This window comes from Lissotriton vulgaris, chromosome 11, assembly GCF_964263255.1.
Source record: "Lissotriton vulgaris chromosome 11, aLisVul1.2, whole genome shotgun sequence".
NCBI lineage: Eukaryota > Metazoa > Chordata > Amphibia > Caudata > Salamandridae > Lissotriton > Lissotriton vulgaris.
Genome location: NC_141699.1, coordinates 249,854,475 through 249,873,140, shown reverse-complemented (window position 1 = coordinate 249,873,140; position 18,666 = coordinate 249,854,475). Strand labels below are relative to the sequence as shown.

The 18,666-nt window shown below is 41.7% G+C and overlaps 2 protein-coding genes across 2 annotated transcripts in view; one reads left to right on the top strand and one right to left on the bottom strand.

The window, feature by feature from the left end:
* LOC147679578 (solute carrier family 2, facilitated glucose transporter member 11-like) overlaps positions 1 to 18,666 on the top strand; it is a 573,370-nt gene that overhangs the window by 333,392 nt on the left and 221,312 nt on the right. The window lies entirely within an intron of this gene.
* LOC147679579 (uncharacterized) lies at positions 10,191 to 11,251 on the bottom strand. The gene is made up of 2 exons (XM_086944665.1): positions 10,335 to 11,251; positions 10,191 to 10,254 (listed from the first exon to the last, which is right to left on the bottom strand). The coding sequence occupies exons 1-2, from the start codon at positions 11,249 to 11,251 to the stop codon at positions 10,191 to 10,193; spliced, it is 981 nt and encodes a 326-aa protein (XP_086800791.1).

Below are 18,666 nucleotides of genomic sequence, written 5' to 3'. Positions count from 1 at the left end.
GCTGAACAAAACCCCTTATGCTACATTTGCAAGAATCCCAAACTGCATTAATCGTAGCTGAATTCAAATTAAGCTCAATAAATTCCTTAATGTGTTCTTTTAATATATAATAATAAAAGGGGTTTGTAAAGCGCATGGTGACGCCATCCCGGCGTGTCCCCGCGCTGTGGAGAAAGGTCAGGGCCAAGTAAAAGAGATTATAAAGAAAACAGGTGAGTTTTCAGACGTTTTCTAAAATTAGTCTCTGTATCCGCTAGTCTGATGCTCATGGGGAGAGAGTTCCATTCCTTGGCAGCCACTACACGAAAAGAGCGTCCACCCATTCTGGCTTTCTTGATGCGGGTAATTTTAAGCAGTCCTGTTCCTCCAGAGCGAAGAGTTCTGTTAGGCTCATAGGGGATAGCCAGATCGGTCATATAAGGGGGAGCTTTATGCGAGACGATCCTGTAGCACATGAGAAGTGCTTTAAATAGGACTCTCTATTTTATGGGTAGCCAATGCAGAGTGGCTAGGGCTGGTTTAGAGGCTGCTCTTTTTGGGAGTCTAAGGACTAGGCGTGCTGCCGTGTTTTGGAGTACTTGGAGTCTCCTGATGTTTTTTTGCGTTGTTCCGAGGAGAAGCACATTGCCATAGTCTATTCGCGAGGTCACTAGAGCTTGGGTCATAGTGCGCCTGGCTTCAAGAGGGAGGAGGTCTAGGGTACGGTTAAGGGTCTTCATAACCCCGAAGCATTTCCCTACCACTTTGTGCACATGGCTGTCATAGGAATGATGACACAAAACAAGAATCAATAAATAAGTATCTAGGAAATGTGAAATGTCGTGTGTCCTGTCTCTGATTACTTATTTGAAATTCAAATATTATCAGGTTATGGTCAGATGTTATCTTCGGACACAGTTCAATATTGCAGTTGCGAGCTATTTGGTCAGATGCCCAGACCATGTCAATTCTAGAACAAGATCTATGTAGCGCCGAATAGTATGTATGTCCTGCTATAATCGGGTATTTAGAGCGCCATACATCCTTCAGATTAAGCAGTCTGCCAAGTTCCAGAATTGCAGATCTGACCTTACGCATTCTAGTATGAGTGCCATGTCCCGTAGAATCTATTTTATAATCAATAACACAATTAAAGTCCCCCATGACCAACACCTCCCCCTCCCACTCTAATAATTCAATGCTCAGCTGCTCATACACCTTAGGATCATCTATATTAGGCCCATATATTACACACATAACAATTTTCTTGAGATCAGTTTGAATCTGAGCAATTGCCCACCTCCCCCGTGTATCCGAAGCAGTTTTAAGAATATCCATCCCCAATCGTTTCTGTTTTAAAATAGCCACTCCCCTGATGGAGGCGCCCAGAGTTGTACATACCACCAACTCATACCCTGTTTGAGGTAGCAGTTTTCTATCTTGATAGCTAATGTGTGTTTCTGTCATAAGTGCAAAATGTGGTTTATACATGTCTACTTCCTCTTGTACTAATTTCCTTTTCTGCTTGCTATTGAGACCAGTAACATTCCAAACTAATAGTATAATTTTAGACATTTCTACTTTTTATGCGTTTGATTTTCTTCTGAATAACGTCTTTAGTAGTAAAACTAGTTTTACTTTTGTCTGAGCCAAGATTCTTTCTTGCAATATAATTTTTTCCCCCATTTGTTACCCCACCCTTACAAGCAAACTCACCCACCCCTCCCACCCTCAACTCTACCCCTGAGCCTACCTCTAGGCCCCCTGGATCCCTCCCCCCTGTACCTACCCGGAAGCCTCCCTCTATCTCCTGCTGCCGTTTGAGGGGCAGCCAATCAGAGACGATTCTCCTGGAACCCCATCCCTCTGTATTATTCTCATACAAAAAGAAAAGATAAAGCACCTATAGTCCAATTAACAGTATAAACATAACTGAGAACTGAGAAAATTATCTTAGTCAATTCTTGATGACTGTAGCATCAATGATAGCTGGGTCCTATGAATCATGTTTTCCCCACTCTTTCCCTTCTTTCCTATTATTCTTCTTAATTAAAATTAAGAATCCATATTAGAAAGATAATGTTCCGCTTCTTTAACATTGTGAAAGAAGTGAGTGTGACCAGACTTTATAACTTTAAGGTGGGCGGGTTCTTGAAGATAAACCGTTGCTCCACGAGGCTTGAAGGGATCGATCAGTTTACGTAACCCCCACCTTTTATCCATAGTAGCCTTACTGAGGTCTGATTTTACAAAAAAAGTTAGATTATCAATTGTCACTGGGGTGTTTGGTCTGGCTTTGATTGAGACAGCTTGTCGCAGCAAAAAATTGCCAAAGTAGATTAAAAAAGGCAGTGGATATTTGCTTTCTTGGGATCTAGGAATGATGGGGAGTCTATGTGCCTGTTGAAGTTGAGAGTCCCAGTCCCAATCAGACAGATCCGGGAATGCCCTCTGTAACAGTTTTACAATGTATGCTCTTGCATCTGCTCCCTCCGATCCTTCGGGTAATCCAAAGAGTCTCAAGTTTTGGCGTCTTTGCCTGTTTTCCAAATCTTCCAGTTTATTCTGCAAACTCTCTATTTCTTCATTGTGTCGATCTGATGCAACCGTAGTGGTGGATAAGGTTTCCTCGACATCTACTACTCTTTGTTGTAGTTCCTCAATTTCTTTTGTTACTCCACTCAGTTTGCTAGTGACTTCCTAAAGGCAGCTGTGTATTTTACTATTGTCTTCTCTTAGTTTTGAAAACTGTTCTTGTACCTCTTGACGATGGGCCATTAATGTTTTCAAGATTAAGTCCAAAGATGAGGCATTAGAAGAAGTCGATGCATTCGTAGAGGGCAGTGAAGGTGGAGTAGAAATATTAGATGGTACCTTTACCTCACTATGGGGAGATGTAGAGACGAGGGATTTGTCGTTTTGTCCGGTTGTGCCATCCCTTAAATTCCCAATGGGCAATATATTCCCAGGAGCAGGTGAGGCCGGAGAAGCAGGAGGGGTAGCTGTAATAGGCAAATTTTCCAAGTTTAATCCTATTATATCGGAACTCTCGGGTAGAACAACTTGCAAGTTTTTTAGATTGGTTTCAAAGCTGTTATATTTAAGTTTTCCAACAAGTTTTCTTCGACCTTATGTCAACTCTGAACCTCTCTATATTTACAATTCCGTCTCACTGGACTTCAGGCTTTTTACTTTATTATCATATACTTTGAGCACCTAATTTTTTATTTCTTTATCAACCTTTTTACTCACTTTTCCCAATTGGCTTTGGGCCGTACAGATTTTCTTGACTACTATTTACTTCAACAATTGGTGGCAGGACAATGTATGTCCATTCAGGTGATTTGTACTTCTGATTTGGACGTCTCACTCTTTTTGGCCTTTGAATAGTCTCTATTTTCCCAGTGTTTCTCTTTGACTGGTAATCTCGTTCACTTGATCTTCTTGCTCTTTTGCTGTATTCACTATTTTGAATTTCAATCCTCCAGCTCCTTTAGGCCAGTTGTCTCCTTTGCAGACTTTCTTATTCTTCGGCTCTGTTATATTATGCTCCACTCTCCAAGCTCTTTTTCTTGTGCTTTTTCTTAATGGAGACTCGTCTGCACTGTCATCAGTTTCACTTTCAGTGTCTTCTACTGTATCATTTATTATGATTTTCACAATGTCTTGATCTTCATTTGATTTAGTTTTCTCTACTGTTACTCTGTTAGGAACACCTTCATAACTGGTACTTGGAATCTCATTTTCATCATGAGTTACTTCCTCTTCCCCTGTTTCAGGATTTCCGTTCCTGCTACCAGAGTCTTCAGTTTGCGGTTCAGTTTTCTTCTCCTCAGCAACTTTCTTTTCACTTTCTGTTGCATCTTTACTGGTGCTTGCTTCTACCAATTCTAGATCTTCAAGTTGATCTTCTGAATCTGGTATTTCAACAATCTCCCTGTCACCTTCACCTTCAGACGCAGAACTGGTTTCTGATACTTCCAGATATCGACGTTCTTGTCGATCTTCAGTATCTGGATCCTTATCTGCTTCCCCTTCAGAATCAGAGTCAGTTGTACTTTCACCATCGTATCGGTATTCAGGTTCTGGCACACGGATTGTGTGACTCGCATGAACCCACCTCTTCAGTCCAGCACACTTGACTGCAGTAGTACTGACCAAGATAACTCGACGTGGTCTTTGCCACCTTGGTACCAAACAATTTCTCCTACGGTGAACTTTCACTCTTACCCAGTCCCCAGGGACTAAGTCATGAGCTGGATTTTTCTCTTTGGAATTTGCTTCGGTTCCCACCTGGTGGAGCACAGAAGTTACCACATCAGACATATTCTTGCAGTAATCCAGTATGATGTCATCATTAATGGCTAACAGCTTATTAACTGGTACATAAGCCTGTCTCATCACCCTCCCCATCAATATTTCATGAGGGCTTAATCCAGTTTTTCTGTCAGGTATGCTCCTCAATGTCATTAAGAAAAGCGGCAGTGCGTCTGGCCATTTCATTCCTGTTGCCAAACACATTTTTGCAATTTTATTCTTAACTGTTCCATTCACTTGCTCAACTACCCCTGAAGCCTCAGGTCTATATGCACAATTCAGCTTCTGGCGAATATCCAGAGCTTCGCAGATCATCTGCAGAAGTTCATTCTGGAAATGCGGGCCTCTGTCCGATTCAATTGTGACCGGAAACCCGAACCGTGGTATTATCTCACATAAGAACAGTTTTGCAACAGTAATTTCATCATTTCTCTGTGTAGGGAAAGCTTCAATCCATCGTGAAAACAAACAGATTATCACAAGAATATATCTGAGTCTGTTACATGGAGGTAACTCAATAAAATCCATCTGAACTCTTATGAATGGGTCACCCTCCCATCCTATGGTTCCCAGACCTACAACAGTTTTTCTGTTTGGGTTAAATTGTTGGCATGCTAAACACCTTTGGCCCAAACTTTCCGCAATCATTCTAAATTTGGGATTATACCAAGTCTGTCTAAAAAGACGGATCATGGCATCTCTTCCAATATGGGCCTGACCATGGTACATTCGGGCCATTGCTGAAATCATGCTATCGGGCATTACTGGTCTTTCATCTTTGTAAACCCAAATTTCATCTTCTTCCCTCTGTCTACATCCTGATTTTATCCAGACATATTTCTCCTCTGTTCCTGCCTCTTCCTTCATCTGTTTCACTTCCTGCCAGGTCTCAACTACAGTGGTTAGCATCAAAGGACTTGGAACATGTTCTTCAGCTTTTTCCCGATTTATTGAAATTGGTTTTTTATCACAGTGCTTAGCAATTTCATCTGCGTAGTTGTTTCCTCTGGTTATGTAATCATCACCTTTTTTATGAGCAGAACATTTTTCCACAGCCAGTTTCTTAGGCAATTGAATCACATCTATCAATGTCTTCACAAATTCTGCATTTCGTATAGGTGTTCCTGCAGAAGTCAAATAACCTCTTTGGGACCAGAGCTGCCCATAATCATGAACAACTCCGTAACCATATTGACTATCTGTCACTATGGTTACTCTCACCTCTTTTCCCAACTCACATGCTCGTATCAAAGCAATCAATTCCGCTATCTGAGCAGAATGAATTCCTTTAAGACAAGATGCTTCCAACACTTCTGCTACTGTACAAACAGCATATGCAGCACTTAGAACACCACTTTCTGTTCTTAAACATGATCCATCCACAAACATTACAAAATCTGATTCAATCAAGGGCTCATCCTTAATATCAGGGTGAGGTTTGGTACAGTATTCCAAAACATCCAAACACTTGTGATCAAGCTCACCTTTCACTTCTGCTTCAATGGTTTCAGGTAACAATGTAGATGAGTTTACATTCACACATCTTGCAATTGTCACATTTTCAGCTCCTGAAACAACTTTCTCATAATAGGTCAATCTGCTGTTAGTCATATACTCTGTTTTTGCTCTTGTGATGAGAATCTCTACTGAATGAGGTACATACACCCTCACAGGAAATCCCATCACAATTCCTTCACTTTGTTCCAGACTCACACTTGTTGCTGCTACTGCTTTCAGACATCCTGGCAAAGCTTTTGCAACAGGGTCCAAAACAGCTGAGAAATACGCAAACGGTTTTCTCATTCTCCCATGTCTTTGGATCAATACTGACAGAGCACATCCTTTCCGCTCACTACAGTACAGTTCAAACTCTTTTTCATAATCAGGCATTCCTAATGTGGCGCTTCACACAGTTTGTTTTTCAATTGCTCAAATGCTTCCATCTCTGTCTTGGTCAGAACAATTGGGTCTCTGATATCTGCCTTTGTCAGTCTCTGCAATGGTTTTGCAAATAATGAAAATCCACTTATCCCCTGTCTGCAATAGCCTACCATTCCCAGGAACATTCTTACCTGTCTTTGAGTTTTTGGTGGTTGCACTCCTTGTATCATTTTATTTCTTTCAATGGTAACTTGTCTGATTCCTTTAGCAATCTTGTGACCTAAATATTGTACCTCTTTCTGACAAAACTGTAATTTCGATGGAGACACTTTATGTCCCTCTTCAGCCAAATGATTCAACAATGCCACTGTATCAGTTACACAGGCATCCTTTGTTTTTGATGCGACCAGTGGGTCATCAATATACTGCACTAACACAGATTCTCCAGGAATGCTCAAAGTTTCAAATAATTTCTTCAACAGCTGATTAAAAATTGATGAACTTTCAGTGTACCCTTGTGGAATTCTACACCATTGTTAGAAGGGGCGACCCCAGGGGAGGCCAGAATGTGCACCTGACCACCCTGTGACCCACCTCCCCTAGGAACACTGCCGAGCACTGGCGGGAGACCCCTCAGGGAGAGGATCCCGAATGTAGGATCCCACGCGCTGAGCTAGCACTACTCGACAAAGAGACACCACACAGTAGGGTTCAAGAGAACGTATTCTTTATCTCTTCAAGCGAAATTGGATCTTTATGATCCGCAGGGTCGTATATACAACAGAGCAAGGGCTCAGAAAGTCTCGGTAGGGATCAGGGTAGCGGGACAGTCTCAAGGTTCAAAGTCACTGTCTGGGTGTATCCGGCGCACAGCTCTCAATCCTCGAGCCGGGGGATATGGGTAGATCGGGGGTCCAGCCAGACCAGGATAGTCTCTGAGCCGCGATCGAATCAGCAGGGCTCGAACAAGGATGTAGTATTTCTTACGTTCTTAGGGAACCGCGATCAGATCAGCAGGGCTCAGGAGTTCTCAAGGTGGCAGGGGAGCCGCGACAGCGTTAGCAGGGCTCAGGTGGTTTCGGGCAGAAGTCCTTCTCTGCCAGGTAGGAGCCGCAACAAGGTCAGCAGGGCTCAGGTGGTTCTCAAGGTTGCAAGGGAGCCGTGACAGCGTCAGCAGGGCTCAGGAGGTTTCGGGCAGAAGGCCTTCTCTGCCAGGTAGGAGCCGCGACGAAGTCAGCAGGGCTCAGATGATTCTCGAGTAGAAGTCCTTCTCTGCTCTGTAGGAGCCGCAACGAGGTCAGCAGGGCTCACGTAGTCCAGGTTACAACTGACTTGATCGTCCCAGAGCAACCCTTGATATAGGACTGCTCCCCTTTGATGTCCGGAGTCCTCGCAGGCGGAGGTCTTAGCACCTGGGGGCCGGTTGTTGTGGGTTCCGCCTTGGCGGCTCCTTTCATCCTTTCAAGTTGGGTCTGGAGGGATCCCAGACAATCAGCAGGCCTGGAGCCAGCCCTCAGGGAAGCCCGATGGGTGCTCGAAACTCATCTCTCGAGGGGAGGTGGGAGGTGTGATCGAGCTACTCCTCCCTCTCTCGCTCACGGGGAGCGCTCTACCCCCCAGTACCCAGGTATGGCACGCCGAAGGCCGAGGTCGGGCTGGGGCGGCCATCTTAGGTGCAGGGACATAGGCATCGGCCTCGGGTACCAGGGAAATGGAGGGAATGATCGGGTGAATCAGGGGCATGGGGAGTTGCACGGGTCAGGAGGGGTCACTACGGGTCAGGGCGGGTCACGCCACGAGGCCGGGTCAAACAACCATGCTAAAATACGATTTTGGAATCGAAATGCAAACATTGGCTGACTTTCTGGATGCAATGGAACAGTAAAGAACGCATTGCACAGATCTATCACTGTGTACCACTCTGCATCATGAGGAATCTGATACAAAATCACTGCTGGATCGGACAACATGGAACAACAATCTTATTAATTTTACTCAAATCCTGCACAATCCTGAATGTTCCGTTTGGCTTTTTTGGTCCCATAATCAGTGAATTACATGGACTGCTCTCAATTTCTTTCAAAATTCCCTGCTCAATCATTTTGTCAATTACTGGAGTAACTCCTTCAATCACTTCTGCAGTCATTTTGTATTGTGGTGTATTCAGATAGCTAGCACCTTCCTTTATGGTCACTTTCACAGGATCAACCCCTTTCATTAACCCTATATCCTTTCCAGTGAAATCCCACACACTTTCTTTTACTGCCTCTTTTAGTTCAATATGAATTTTCTCTTTATCAAACACAGGAAACATTTTATCCTGTTCTGCCTCAATCATGAGCATTGTCAATTTATACAAACTATCTTCATCTGGAGTCTGCAATTCTATGCCATCATGTGAACAATATATGGCACAGTTCATCTTAGACAATATATCTCTTCCTATCAAATTAACAGGACTACTGTCGCACACTACAAACCAATGCATATCCTTGTATGTTCCAATCTCTATTTCAACTGGTTTTGTCAAGGGAGTATTTATTTGTCTGTTGGCTACACCTATAACCTGGATCGTTTCACCCGAGAGAGGAAGATTTTGAACTTCCACTGATCTAACAGTAGAACGGGTAGCACCAGTGTCCACTAGGAAAGTTATTTCCACATCATTCACCTTTCCGCTCACAAATGGACCTGACTGATCTACCTCAAGAGTGGCTCCAAGCATACACTCTTCTTCCTCCCTCAGGTACCGTCAGAAACTTTCATCCGGCTCACTGCCATTCTCTTCTTGCAACCAATATTGCGGACACGCATTTACTCTTTGTGGTCTTGTTACCTGCTCACCTCCGCTGAGTCCTGTCTCTGCACTGTATTTCTGCTGATTTCCACTATTTGGCAGTGGCGGTTGTGGCACCTGACTTTGCTGATTTGCTATCTGCTGTTCCTGCGACTGCTGCTGATTTACCTCAAACTGCACCTGTGGATTCAATGATGTATGTTCCCCATTAACTCTAGGCGGACATTTACACTCTTGTTTCCAATGCCCTACCTTGCCGCAATTAAAACATTGTGTTTTCTTTTTCATATCATCAATGTTTTCCACCATTTTAGGTTTGCCTTTAAACCCACTCTGATCCCCGCATTCTTGTTCTCCATCTGTGCTACTTGCTGTTCTGCTACTTTCACTTGTGCCCACATAGCTTTTTCTTTTAATTTCTTTTGTTTTGCTTCAATCTCTTCACTACAATATTTTGCTTGTCTCAATACTTTGTCTACAGAACTCGATTGCCAATCCATCATGCTATGTCTAATCATATCTGAAATTTCTGGCCTTAATCCATATATAAATCTATACACAAAGTGACTCATATCTTTCTCACTTAATTCCTCATAACCACTATACTGTTTGAAAACCAACAACAACCTTTCATAAAATGAATGCACAGTTTCTTTCGGCTCCTGAGTGGTCCTATCTATTTTTACCTAATCAGTCTCTTTTGGAGGTATTTTGTTTTTCAACCACACTATCACTTGTTCATACTTTCGCATCACATCCGGTGATGGAGCTCCTTCCTGTCTTCGGATCACTAGGATACTCCTTCCTAGGCCAATCCACAGATATTTTACATTCTGTCCACAAATCTGCTGCCACCACTATGTCAAATAATCCTTTTAAATCAATCCACAATACCTTCGACACCTTCACAAATCTGTCAACCTGTCGGTACCATTCTACTGGTTTTTCTCTTAATCTAGGGAAATCATTTGTAAATGACAATATATCGTGTCTGCTCCAAGGGACATGTACATATCCTCCTCCAGGAACTTCTCTCATAGGAAATTCAGTTACTTCTGTTTCTTTTTCTCTAACTGGAAAAGCTAACGTTGATTTATCACTATTCTCCTCTTTCTCCTTTGCCCATTTTAGTCGCCATTTGCATACATCACCCCATTTTCGCAAAAGCACAATTAAATCTTTTATCTGAATTAATCTTATAGCAGTATTCATGTTCTCAATATATCTTTCTGCAAAATCCACTCTGTAAGTTTTCTGCAATGATTTTATTTTTGCAAACTCTATTCCACATTCACTTGCCACTTCTTCCAATAGATCATACATTGTTTTAGCTCTCCATGTTATACTTTTACATAAAAACATGAGCTCATCATCCTGGTAATTCTTTAATCTATCTGTCCCAATCATTCCAATTATTAATTCCTCCATATCTACTTTTAGTTTGGCCACATCCAACACTTTTGATTCCTGCTCTTTTAATTTTAGAGTTTTAATCCATTCACTCAATTCTTTGTCTGTTGGATCTCTAGGCGTTTGTGTTAAATCTATTTTGTCTGTACTTCTCTCTGGAGTTGCAGAGTCAGATTCTGCTCCTGTCGGTAATGCACATGTCAAATTTTTATTGAAAGTTAATTCTGGCGTATTTACACTCGTATTTTGTCTTATTTCTGATAAATCTGGATAAGTACTTTCTTTCGCTCTCTGCAAACTTTGTTGTAATGGGATTGTTAGTCTCGGTTCTCTTGTTTTCTGATCATCAAATACTGGTATCACAGGTCCTATCGTTACTGGGACAGTTACGGCTTCCATATTTCTAGTTAAATTCTGAACCAACTCATGTGCAGATCGTTTGTATTCTGACATACTTGGCTGCTCATTGTTTTGTCTTTCTAGACTCAAAACAATCCTGTGTAAATCATTACTTCGTACAGGTGTACCTGTAATTCTAGCTTCTCCTATCGGTGTACTCGGGACATATCTCGTTTCTACTCTTTCAGGAAAATCTCTAAAATTTGATGGCTGTTCTGGTGTTTCATTAACTTTTTCTTCTATCCTTGGGGCATTCGGAGTAGTCCGTAAAGGACTTGGTTGATATGGGGGCGGTCTTCTATTTAATATTTCCTCTAACACAGCATCCTCTGATTCACTGTCACCATAGCCTTGATTCCCTGAGTCAATATTCCTTTTCTTCTCTACACTTTTTCGTCCCTCATATTCTTCTACTAATCTGACCGGATACATGCCATCACACATGTTACTGTCTCTCCATCTCCGCATCCTAGTCTCATGAGTCTCTCCCCATAAATCTCTACCTCTACCTTTTGGTCTAATATGCCTGCTCAGCCTCTCACTTTCCATTTGATGCATCTCATCTTCCCACTCAACCAATGCTTCAAACTGAGTTGGTCTAGGTCTCGGTTTAAGTTTCATCATTTTGTCTCTCAAATTCCTCAAAATTGCCACATCAAACGATCCTCCCTCCGGAAAGGCTAACACACCATCATCCTTGGTATACTGTATCCAATTATCCAACCAAACACACGTATGATATCCATATTTCGACAACATGTAAGAAGCAGGTGTTTTCGTCGAAGGAAGTATTTTTCCCTCCCTTGTAACTAACTCCTTGTCTTTTACAAACACATTTTTCAGTCTTTTAAACCATGAAGGTTTCTTCTTGTCATCGTCATAATAATAAGATGACATTTTCAATTAAACTTTCCCTTCTCTCAAAAGATCGCGTACTATTCTGTTGCTGATTCCGTAACACCAACCTATCACAGCGCGGTTCGCACTAATGCACCAGTTAGAACACGATGCGTCACTATAGTGCTTAACCAACAGCTTCTGCTGCTTTCTGTGATGAACCAATCAGCTCCTACTCTGACTTGGTCACGCGGACCAATCCCAGCGCGACACTTTTGACGTCACCAGCGCTCCAGCTTCTGCAGCGCCGACTGACCTCTCTTTTACAGGGTTTTTTTTAGAAAGTCGTATTTACAAGATATTTTTCAAAAATCAGTTAATAACTTACACAAAACATTTCCACTAAACTGCTTCGCTATTAAAGGGATAGAATTTTCAGTCGCACAAGTATTCTGTAACCGGAGTAGACGACGCTTATCTCCTCAGAATTTTTAGATTCGCTGATAAAGCAACACTGCTGGCTTTACCCTTCTATCAGGCAATAACGATCTCACTTCTCTAGGAAAGAACATACAGAGATCTTTTTCACCTCCTTAGAGACAATCCCAGAGTTTCGCTTGAACGCGTATTGCAATTACATTTACGCACGTTCATACAGAAAACCCTATTAATATATACATAAACTCTGTGTTACCAGTAGGCAGCGTGTCCACTAACCCACCACAGAATTCCTCTATTGTTAGCAAAAGAGAGACGCCACTCCCTTTAGCCTTCAATCAAGCTCGGGTTAAGACCTATTACTCTCCCAGCAGTAAGTTTTAGTCGGGAAGCACAGAATGATCCCTATACTTGAAGGCTGAAATTTCATAGACTGTCCTCATTATACATTTATCCTTTCACACCTAAAGTCCCTAAACTGTGATATATGCCGATACCACTGCAGTATATGACATTACTACTTTTTGAAACAGACTAATGCACTGTGTGACTTAACCTTGCCACACTTCCTCCACCTGCAGTCGGAGGCACTGGCTTCACCCTACTCTATGAAGCCTTTTCAAAACTACATATAACACAATATGAACTCAACAGATGTTAATCATAAATCTATACATCAAAAATTGTATATGGTACTCTATACATATTCCTAGCTAATTTCCTTAGCAACCACTACTCTGCTACCAAGCTAATACTGCTACAGCGTTCCAGAAATTATTTCTAATCATCACTCACAATTTCCCTGAAACCTTTAAACACTCAGAACATGCACCAGTGGGGCCCATAACACTGCGCATTTGCCTAGTTCACTTACACTTGGCTTCAAGACTTCTGGTGAATCACAATGGAGAAATGCTGTAACATTTGGTGGAGCGTCTAAAAACCTATTTAATTTTTACACTAACAATTCAAAACAGTTTACCATGGTTTTATTTTAAAAACGTATATTCAGACACACCACCATAATGGCAATGGAACTGCTAGAATGAAAATTAGGCATAGGAAGAAACAAAGACCAGCTTTTAATACTTCATTTATCTAATTTTTATTCAAAGCAAACTTTTAGTATGTCCGACATTATGCATTTAATATTCAGTAATTCTTAAAACTTTATTTCAGAATCATGATCATTTTATTAAGAGCTCAGAAAAATCGCTTTATTATAAAATTCAGTAAAGTTTAGCAAAGAACAGATAGTTCCAAATTCAATCTCTCCTAACATCCCTGACTAACACCCTCATCTTATCCTAACAGTCCTGCAAAGCAAACAAATAAGAAAATAACAGAGTATTACATCCAGGAATCGGTCAGCAAACGGGCAGCATCTCCGATGGACATGGAAAAAGCGACCCCAACCTTACAAGTCCATGGGTTTTTATACCCTAATTCTCAACTTAATCTATCTAGAAAAGTAACTAACATCATCATCTTGTGTTCTGATTGGATAAATTCGGGTGGATATGCACTTCCTCACCATTACAGCATTTGTTATTCACATGAATCAGCCGATTTAATAAATGTCCATTGTTTAAGCAGTCCGTGGCCTAGGCACATTGCATTTTAGCAACATTGCCCTTCTTTCCCATGGCTTGGTTATGCTCTTATTCATGCTTGGTACCCATCCTAAGTTCCGGATACTGGAACCTTGAACTTCTCCCTCAAGCACAGTCAGCTCACTTGCGCTGGCAGAAATCTTTGGCGTGCCTGCGCAGACCAATACCCACTCGCAGTAGCTCAGAGCGGCAATTTTCTCACTAGGCCTCACAGGCCACATTCGTAACTATCATAAAACAAACAGAAATCCATGTTAATTTTAATAATGAAGCCCATTCTGTTTACCTCCCCCCATGCTAATGTTTCCCATTAGTCGTTACCTAGCAATATGCCACACAAATGCGTTTTATACTTACATAATCGACCCTCTCTTTTCACAAAACATATACAAAAGCACATTCAAATAGCATTTTGTTTATATATCGAAGCTATGCATTAGTCCACATCACAACAACAATACATATTAGCTAGTATTATTGCAACATATAAGCAGAATTTGTATTTCCCGTCTGTAATTTAAAACCAAAATAAAATAACGTGTGCATCTTATTCTATGGTTTGTTATTTTCACAAAACATTCAATTAGTAGACATTATAGTTATGGGTCATTGATTTCATGAGGGGTACACAAAATGTTGTGTTTGCCACCTCGCTCCATCAAGAGCAGCACAGGGACTGCACAGGGAGTCTGTGGCGTGGACTGCACAGGGAGTCTGTGGGACGAGGAAGACCGACGCAAGATGGGTGAGGCGGCTGGCAGCTTGACATAAGTTTTCATTTCATTTTTTATCATTTTTAAACTCCCCCCTTGCACTCACCCTACCCCGCTCCCATCCCCTGTGCCTCGTCCCCCGTAAAAACACTTTTAGTTGGTGGCGGTCGCCCCTGCTGGGACATAGTCAGCAGTCAAGGCATCATAGCAAAAGAACTTCCTGGTCTGTGGCCAGGGACGGAAAAAAACAAAGGGATGTGACCCAAAGGCACAGGACAGACATACTGGAGGGTCGCTTAATACGAGTAGGCCACTACATTTAATTAGCGAGGTAGCTAAATAAATGGATTGCAACCCATCTGCCTCCTCCGTTTTCATCTTTGGGACATTCGATGCCAGGACTAGGGCCAAATATAAACTCAGAATACTAGATTCACCAGCGTTTGGGCACTCAGGACAGTTGCACATGCTTGATGACAGGGCAGGAGACATTCTTGTCCCAACACAGCCTGTACAACAGCCAATATGTAGTCCTGCGAGAATATATTCAGGAACACTGGGATTCCTTTGATTCTGGTTGGGAATGACTGGATAGGATGGGGTTGAGTTTCAAGGCAAAGGAGAGAACCCCACCTTCAGAAGTTGTACAGCACATTCACTCATTTTAAAGAACAAAGTATTTAGTGAGATTGTTAGTGCCACTATACATCGGAATTACACCACTCTGGTTTAAAGTTGGCACTTGGGGTATGTAGAAACTCTCTACAAATTGGTTTAGGATCACTCACATCAACCACCAATGCCATGCTACATTATCTTTGACGTTTCGAAACTAGCCTGAGAAAGGAAAGTATATTCTTCTCTGCCTGCTGCAAGAGGACGTTTTTCTCTCTGACAGTGGAACACTGGAGAATTGTGCTCTTTTCCTTAACTTGAATCTCATTTAAAAAAAAAATATATATATATGTTTATTTGGGGGGTTGCCCATAAACAACAATGACTTAAATACATCGGGGCATATTTATGACGGACTTGCGCCACGTTTACGCCGTCGTTGCGTGACGCAACGGCGCGGAAACGTGACGCATCCCTGCACCCTATTTACAACGTGACGCATCTAGGCAGATGCGCCACGTTGTAAAGCCCTGCGCCACATGAAACCTGCGTCAGGTTTCATGTGGGCGTTCTGTCGCAGGGTGGGTGTTCCCTCGTAGGAAAGCCCCATAAAACTGACGCAGTGAAATCTACAAGATTTCACTGAGTCAGATTTACGAGGCTGCTGCGTCAAATCCTTACGCCTGCTTGAAGCAGGCTTAAGGAGTGACGCACCATGTTATGTATGGGTGGCCTCTGTACATTGCAGGCGTTGCGTCGCACTTGCGACGCTACTCCAGCAATGCGCCGCCCGTACACCACAAGATGCGTCACGCATCTGCCCTTCCTTGCACCATGGTGCGCCGCATTGTAAAAGCGGCGCATCTGTGGTGCCGCAAGGAGGGAATTGCGTGACGCATCAGTTCTGGCGCATCCCTGCTGATTTGTAGAGATGCGCCAGAACTCATAAATCTGCTCCTTCGACTTTAAAATTCATATGTAAAAATATATACTGAAATGCCTAAAATATTTTGTACATATACAAACAGTTCATTGCCTCATTAAAAATTTACTTCATGTATGTCAAGTTGTTTGTAAAAAAAAACAAAAAGAGCTTGAATAAAAACGATTGCACTTCTTGTCTCAGATTTCAATAACCGCAAAGCCTCTTTATATTGTGCAACTCTTAGCTAATGGCATATTAGCATAACCCACCTTTTCCGTTGAGCCATGTATAGTGAACAGAAGAAAAGATAATGTATCTCGGCTTCTTTCTGTGAAATGCATCTCAGGCAGCAAACAAGAAGCAATAGGGAGTTGGAAGATGGCCAAATACTTGTAAAACCTTTTAGAGGTAAAATCCTAAACTTACATTTTATATATAAATGTTTAGCTGAATATAGAATAATTATATAAACAAAATTCTCAAACTTTGGAATATGTTCAAACAATTATCAGCGATACTTCCAGCTTTAACTGATTGACACAAGGATCCCTTCACATGCAACCGAAAACATGAACTTAGAAGACTGCAAGAGCCACTAGTAATTGTGGTTGTTCAACCCTAACTTGTTGGCATCCCAGGATCATCCGCCAAGATTTCATGTACTTAAGTCACATTGTCATGCCATGATAATCAATAATTGTAAGCACCCTCTATATGGGGCTAATTCCTCTGTATACTAAATTATGCACCAGTATCAGAGTGGGCTGAACCTAATTACATCTGCAATACCTGTAATAACTATATCCAAGTGAAGCGGTAGTGTCAGGTTATTATGAGGTAGGTTTAACAGAGTTTTAAGGAATTTACTCTGAGTCCTGGAAAGGCCAGCAACATTACCGAAGCCCCATAAAGCAGCATTATAGGTAGCTGTCCCTCTGACCTTTGCCTTGTAGGCCTCCAGTGTGGTGATATTAATCTAGTAGCTGAATGATATAAAATGCTTTAATACAGTTCGTACTGAATATTGGAGTGCTATCAGGGTCTTAGACATGTATGGGGACTAGGACATAGACTTTGAGATTTTCACCCCAAGATAGTGAAAATGGGGTATTCTTTCTACTATTGTTGTCTCTCTTGCATCAAATAAATACTTCTGCGACTTAAGTGAATCAAAACTCACACACTTTGTTTTCTCAAAATTTAATTTGAGACGTTGAACATCACAGAAGCCCACAACTTGATCTAGTTTTGAATACTGGCAAATAAGAGAGAAGGGAATCTGCCAACAATTTTATAAGAGTCATTATTACAGGCTTTAAGATACTCAATGCCACCATTAATATGAAGTGAGAAGAGAGCTGGTGCCAAAACACACCCCTGGCCAACCCCTTTTTTAATTGAAATACAGTCAATTAGGTCCCTAACCTGCCCCCATCTGACCGTAGCATACGTTTTCCTATGGAGTCTATTGAGAGTGTTCAAAATGTTGCTTGTGACACCCATTTCCCCATATACTGTCCATACCTTAGCTTTGGGGATCATGTCAAATGGTACCTGTACATCAACAAAGGCAATATATCGATGCCCACACTCTATTTTGACCATTTTCCAGTAAACGAGGAGAAAGAAGAATACTTGATCTATCATACTTACTGTCTCCTCTAAACCCTGGTTGTAAGTGGGTAAGTATAGAGTGCTCCAACATTCAATCTGACAGCTTACTAAGCAATTGTCTGCAAAATATGTTTTGCAGATCATCAATTAGGCTAATAGGGCAGTAGGTAGCAGGGTCCTCCATGTTCCCCTTTTTATTGATGGGGACAATTATTGCATCCTCCCAACTGACTGGGGATATCAGCCCCAGACACTATTGCATTTGAAACTTCATTTATGCATGGGCCCCAGACCTTAGGCTCAGAACAGTAAAGATCCCAGGGCTTTTATCGGGCCTAGGGCTTTGCCGCACTTAACTGAGCTTATTGTTATCAGGGTATCTTGCAAAATGAACTCAAGGCCGTTGTCTAAAGTAGTAGCCTCAAATTTAATTTTTACAGGGACTGTATTTTGCTTCAGGTAATATAGATAGCCAAAGAATTTCATCCGTGACTAAGGTTGTATTTGACAATCTCAGGCAGCTCTACGACTTGATGACTTGCTGCGAAATGTGGATAACTTACTCCTTAAACCCTTATCTCCTGAGACATTTTCACCCCAGGGATGAGGACATTTCATGCTTTTTTGGGTACTTTATGCTTATGTGTCCATGCCAAATTTATGTCTGGTTTTCCCCAAATCATACAGATTCTAAAAGTATCCAGGTTTGTGGATTTCCAGGATTGAGACTGAGAAAATAGACATTCTATAGCTACATTTTGGGTTTTTTTCGGGGGAAAATGGGGAAAAGTGCTGCACAAGAAAGTATCTTGTGTTTTCTCCTAAAAATTGTGTCAACAATAGGTTTGCTGTGTTTTTTTCCACTTTCAGAAGAAAACAGAGTTGAATTAATACAGCAATGTTTTTCCACAGGTTCAGAATCTTTTTAGAAGGTAGCCCATTTTTTCCTATTGTTTTGTCCTTTCAAAGGACTTATGGGTTGTGGTGGAAACAGGTGTGAAACCCATAGGTTATGCTGGAAAGATATAAAGTTCTAAAGATTAGACAACCTTCTGAATTCAGCAAGGCATCATTTGTGTAGATCCTTTAAAGTTTTCCAAATAAACTAACTGTGACAAATTAGTATAA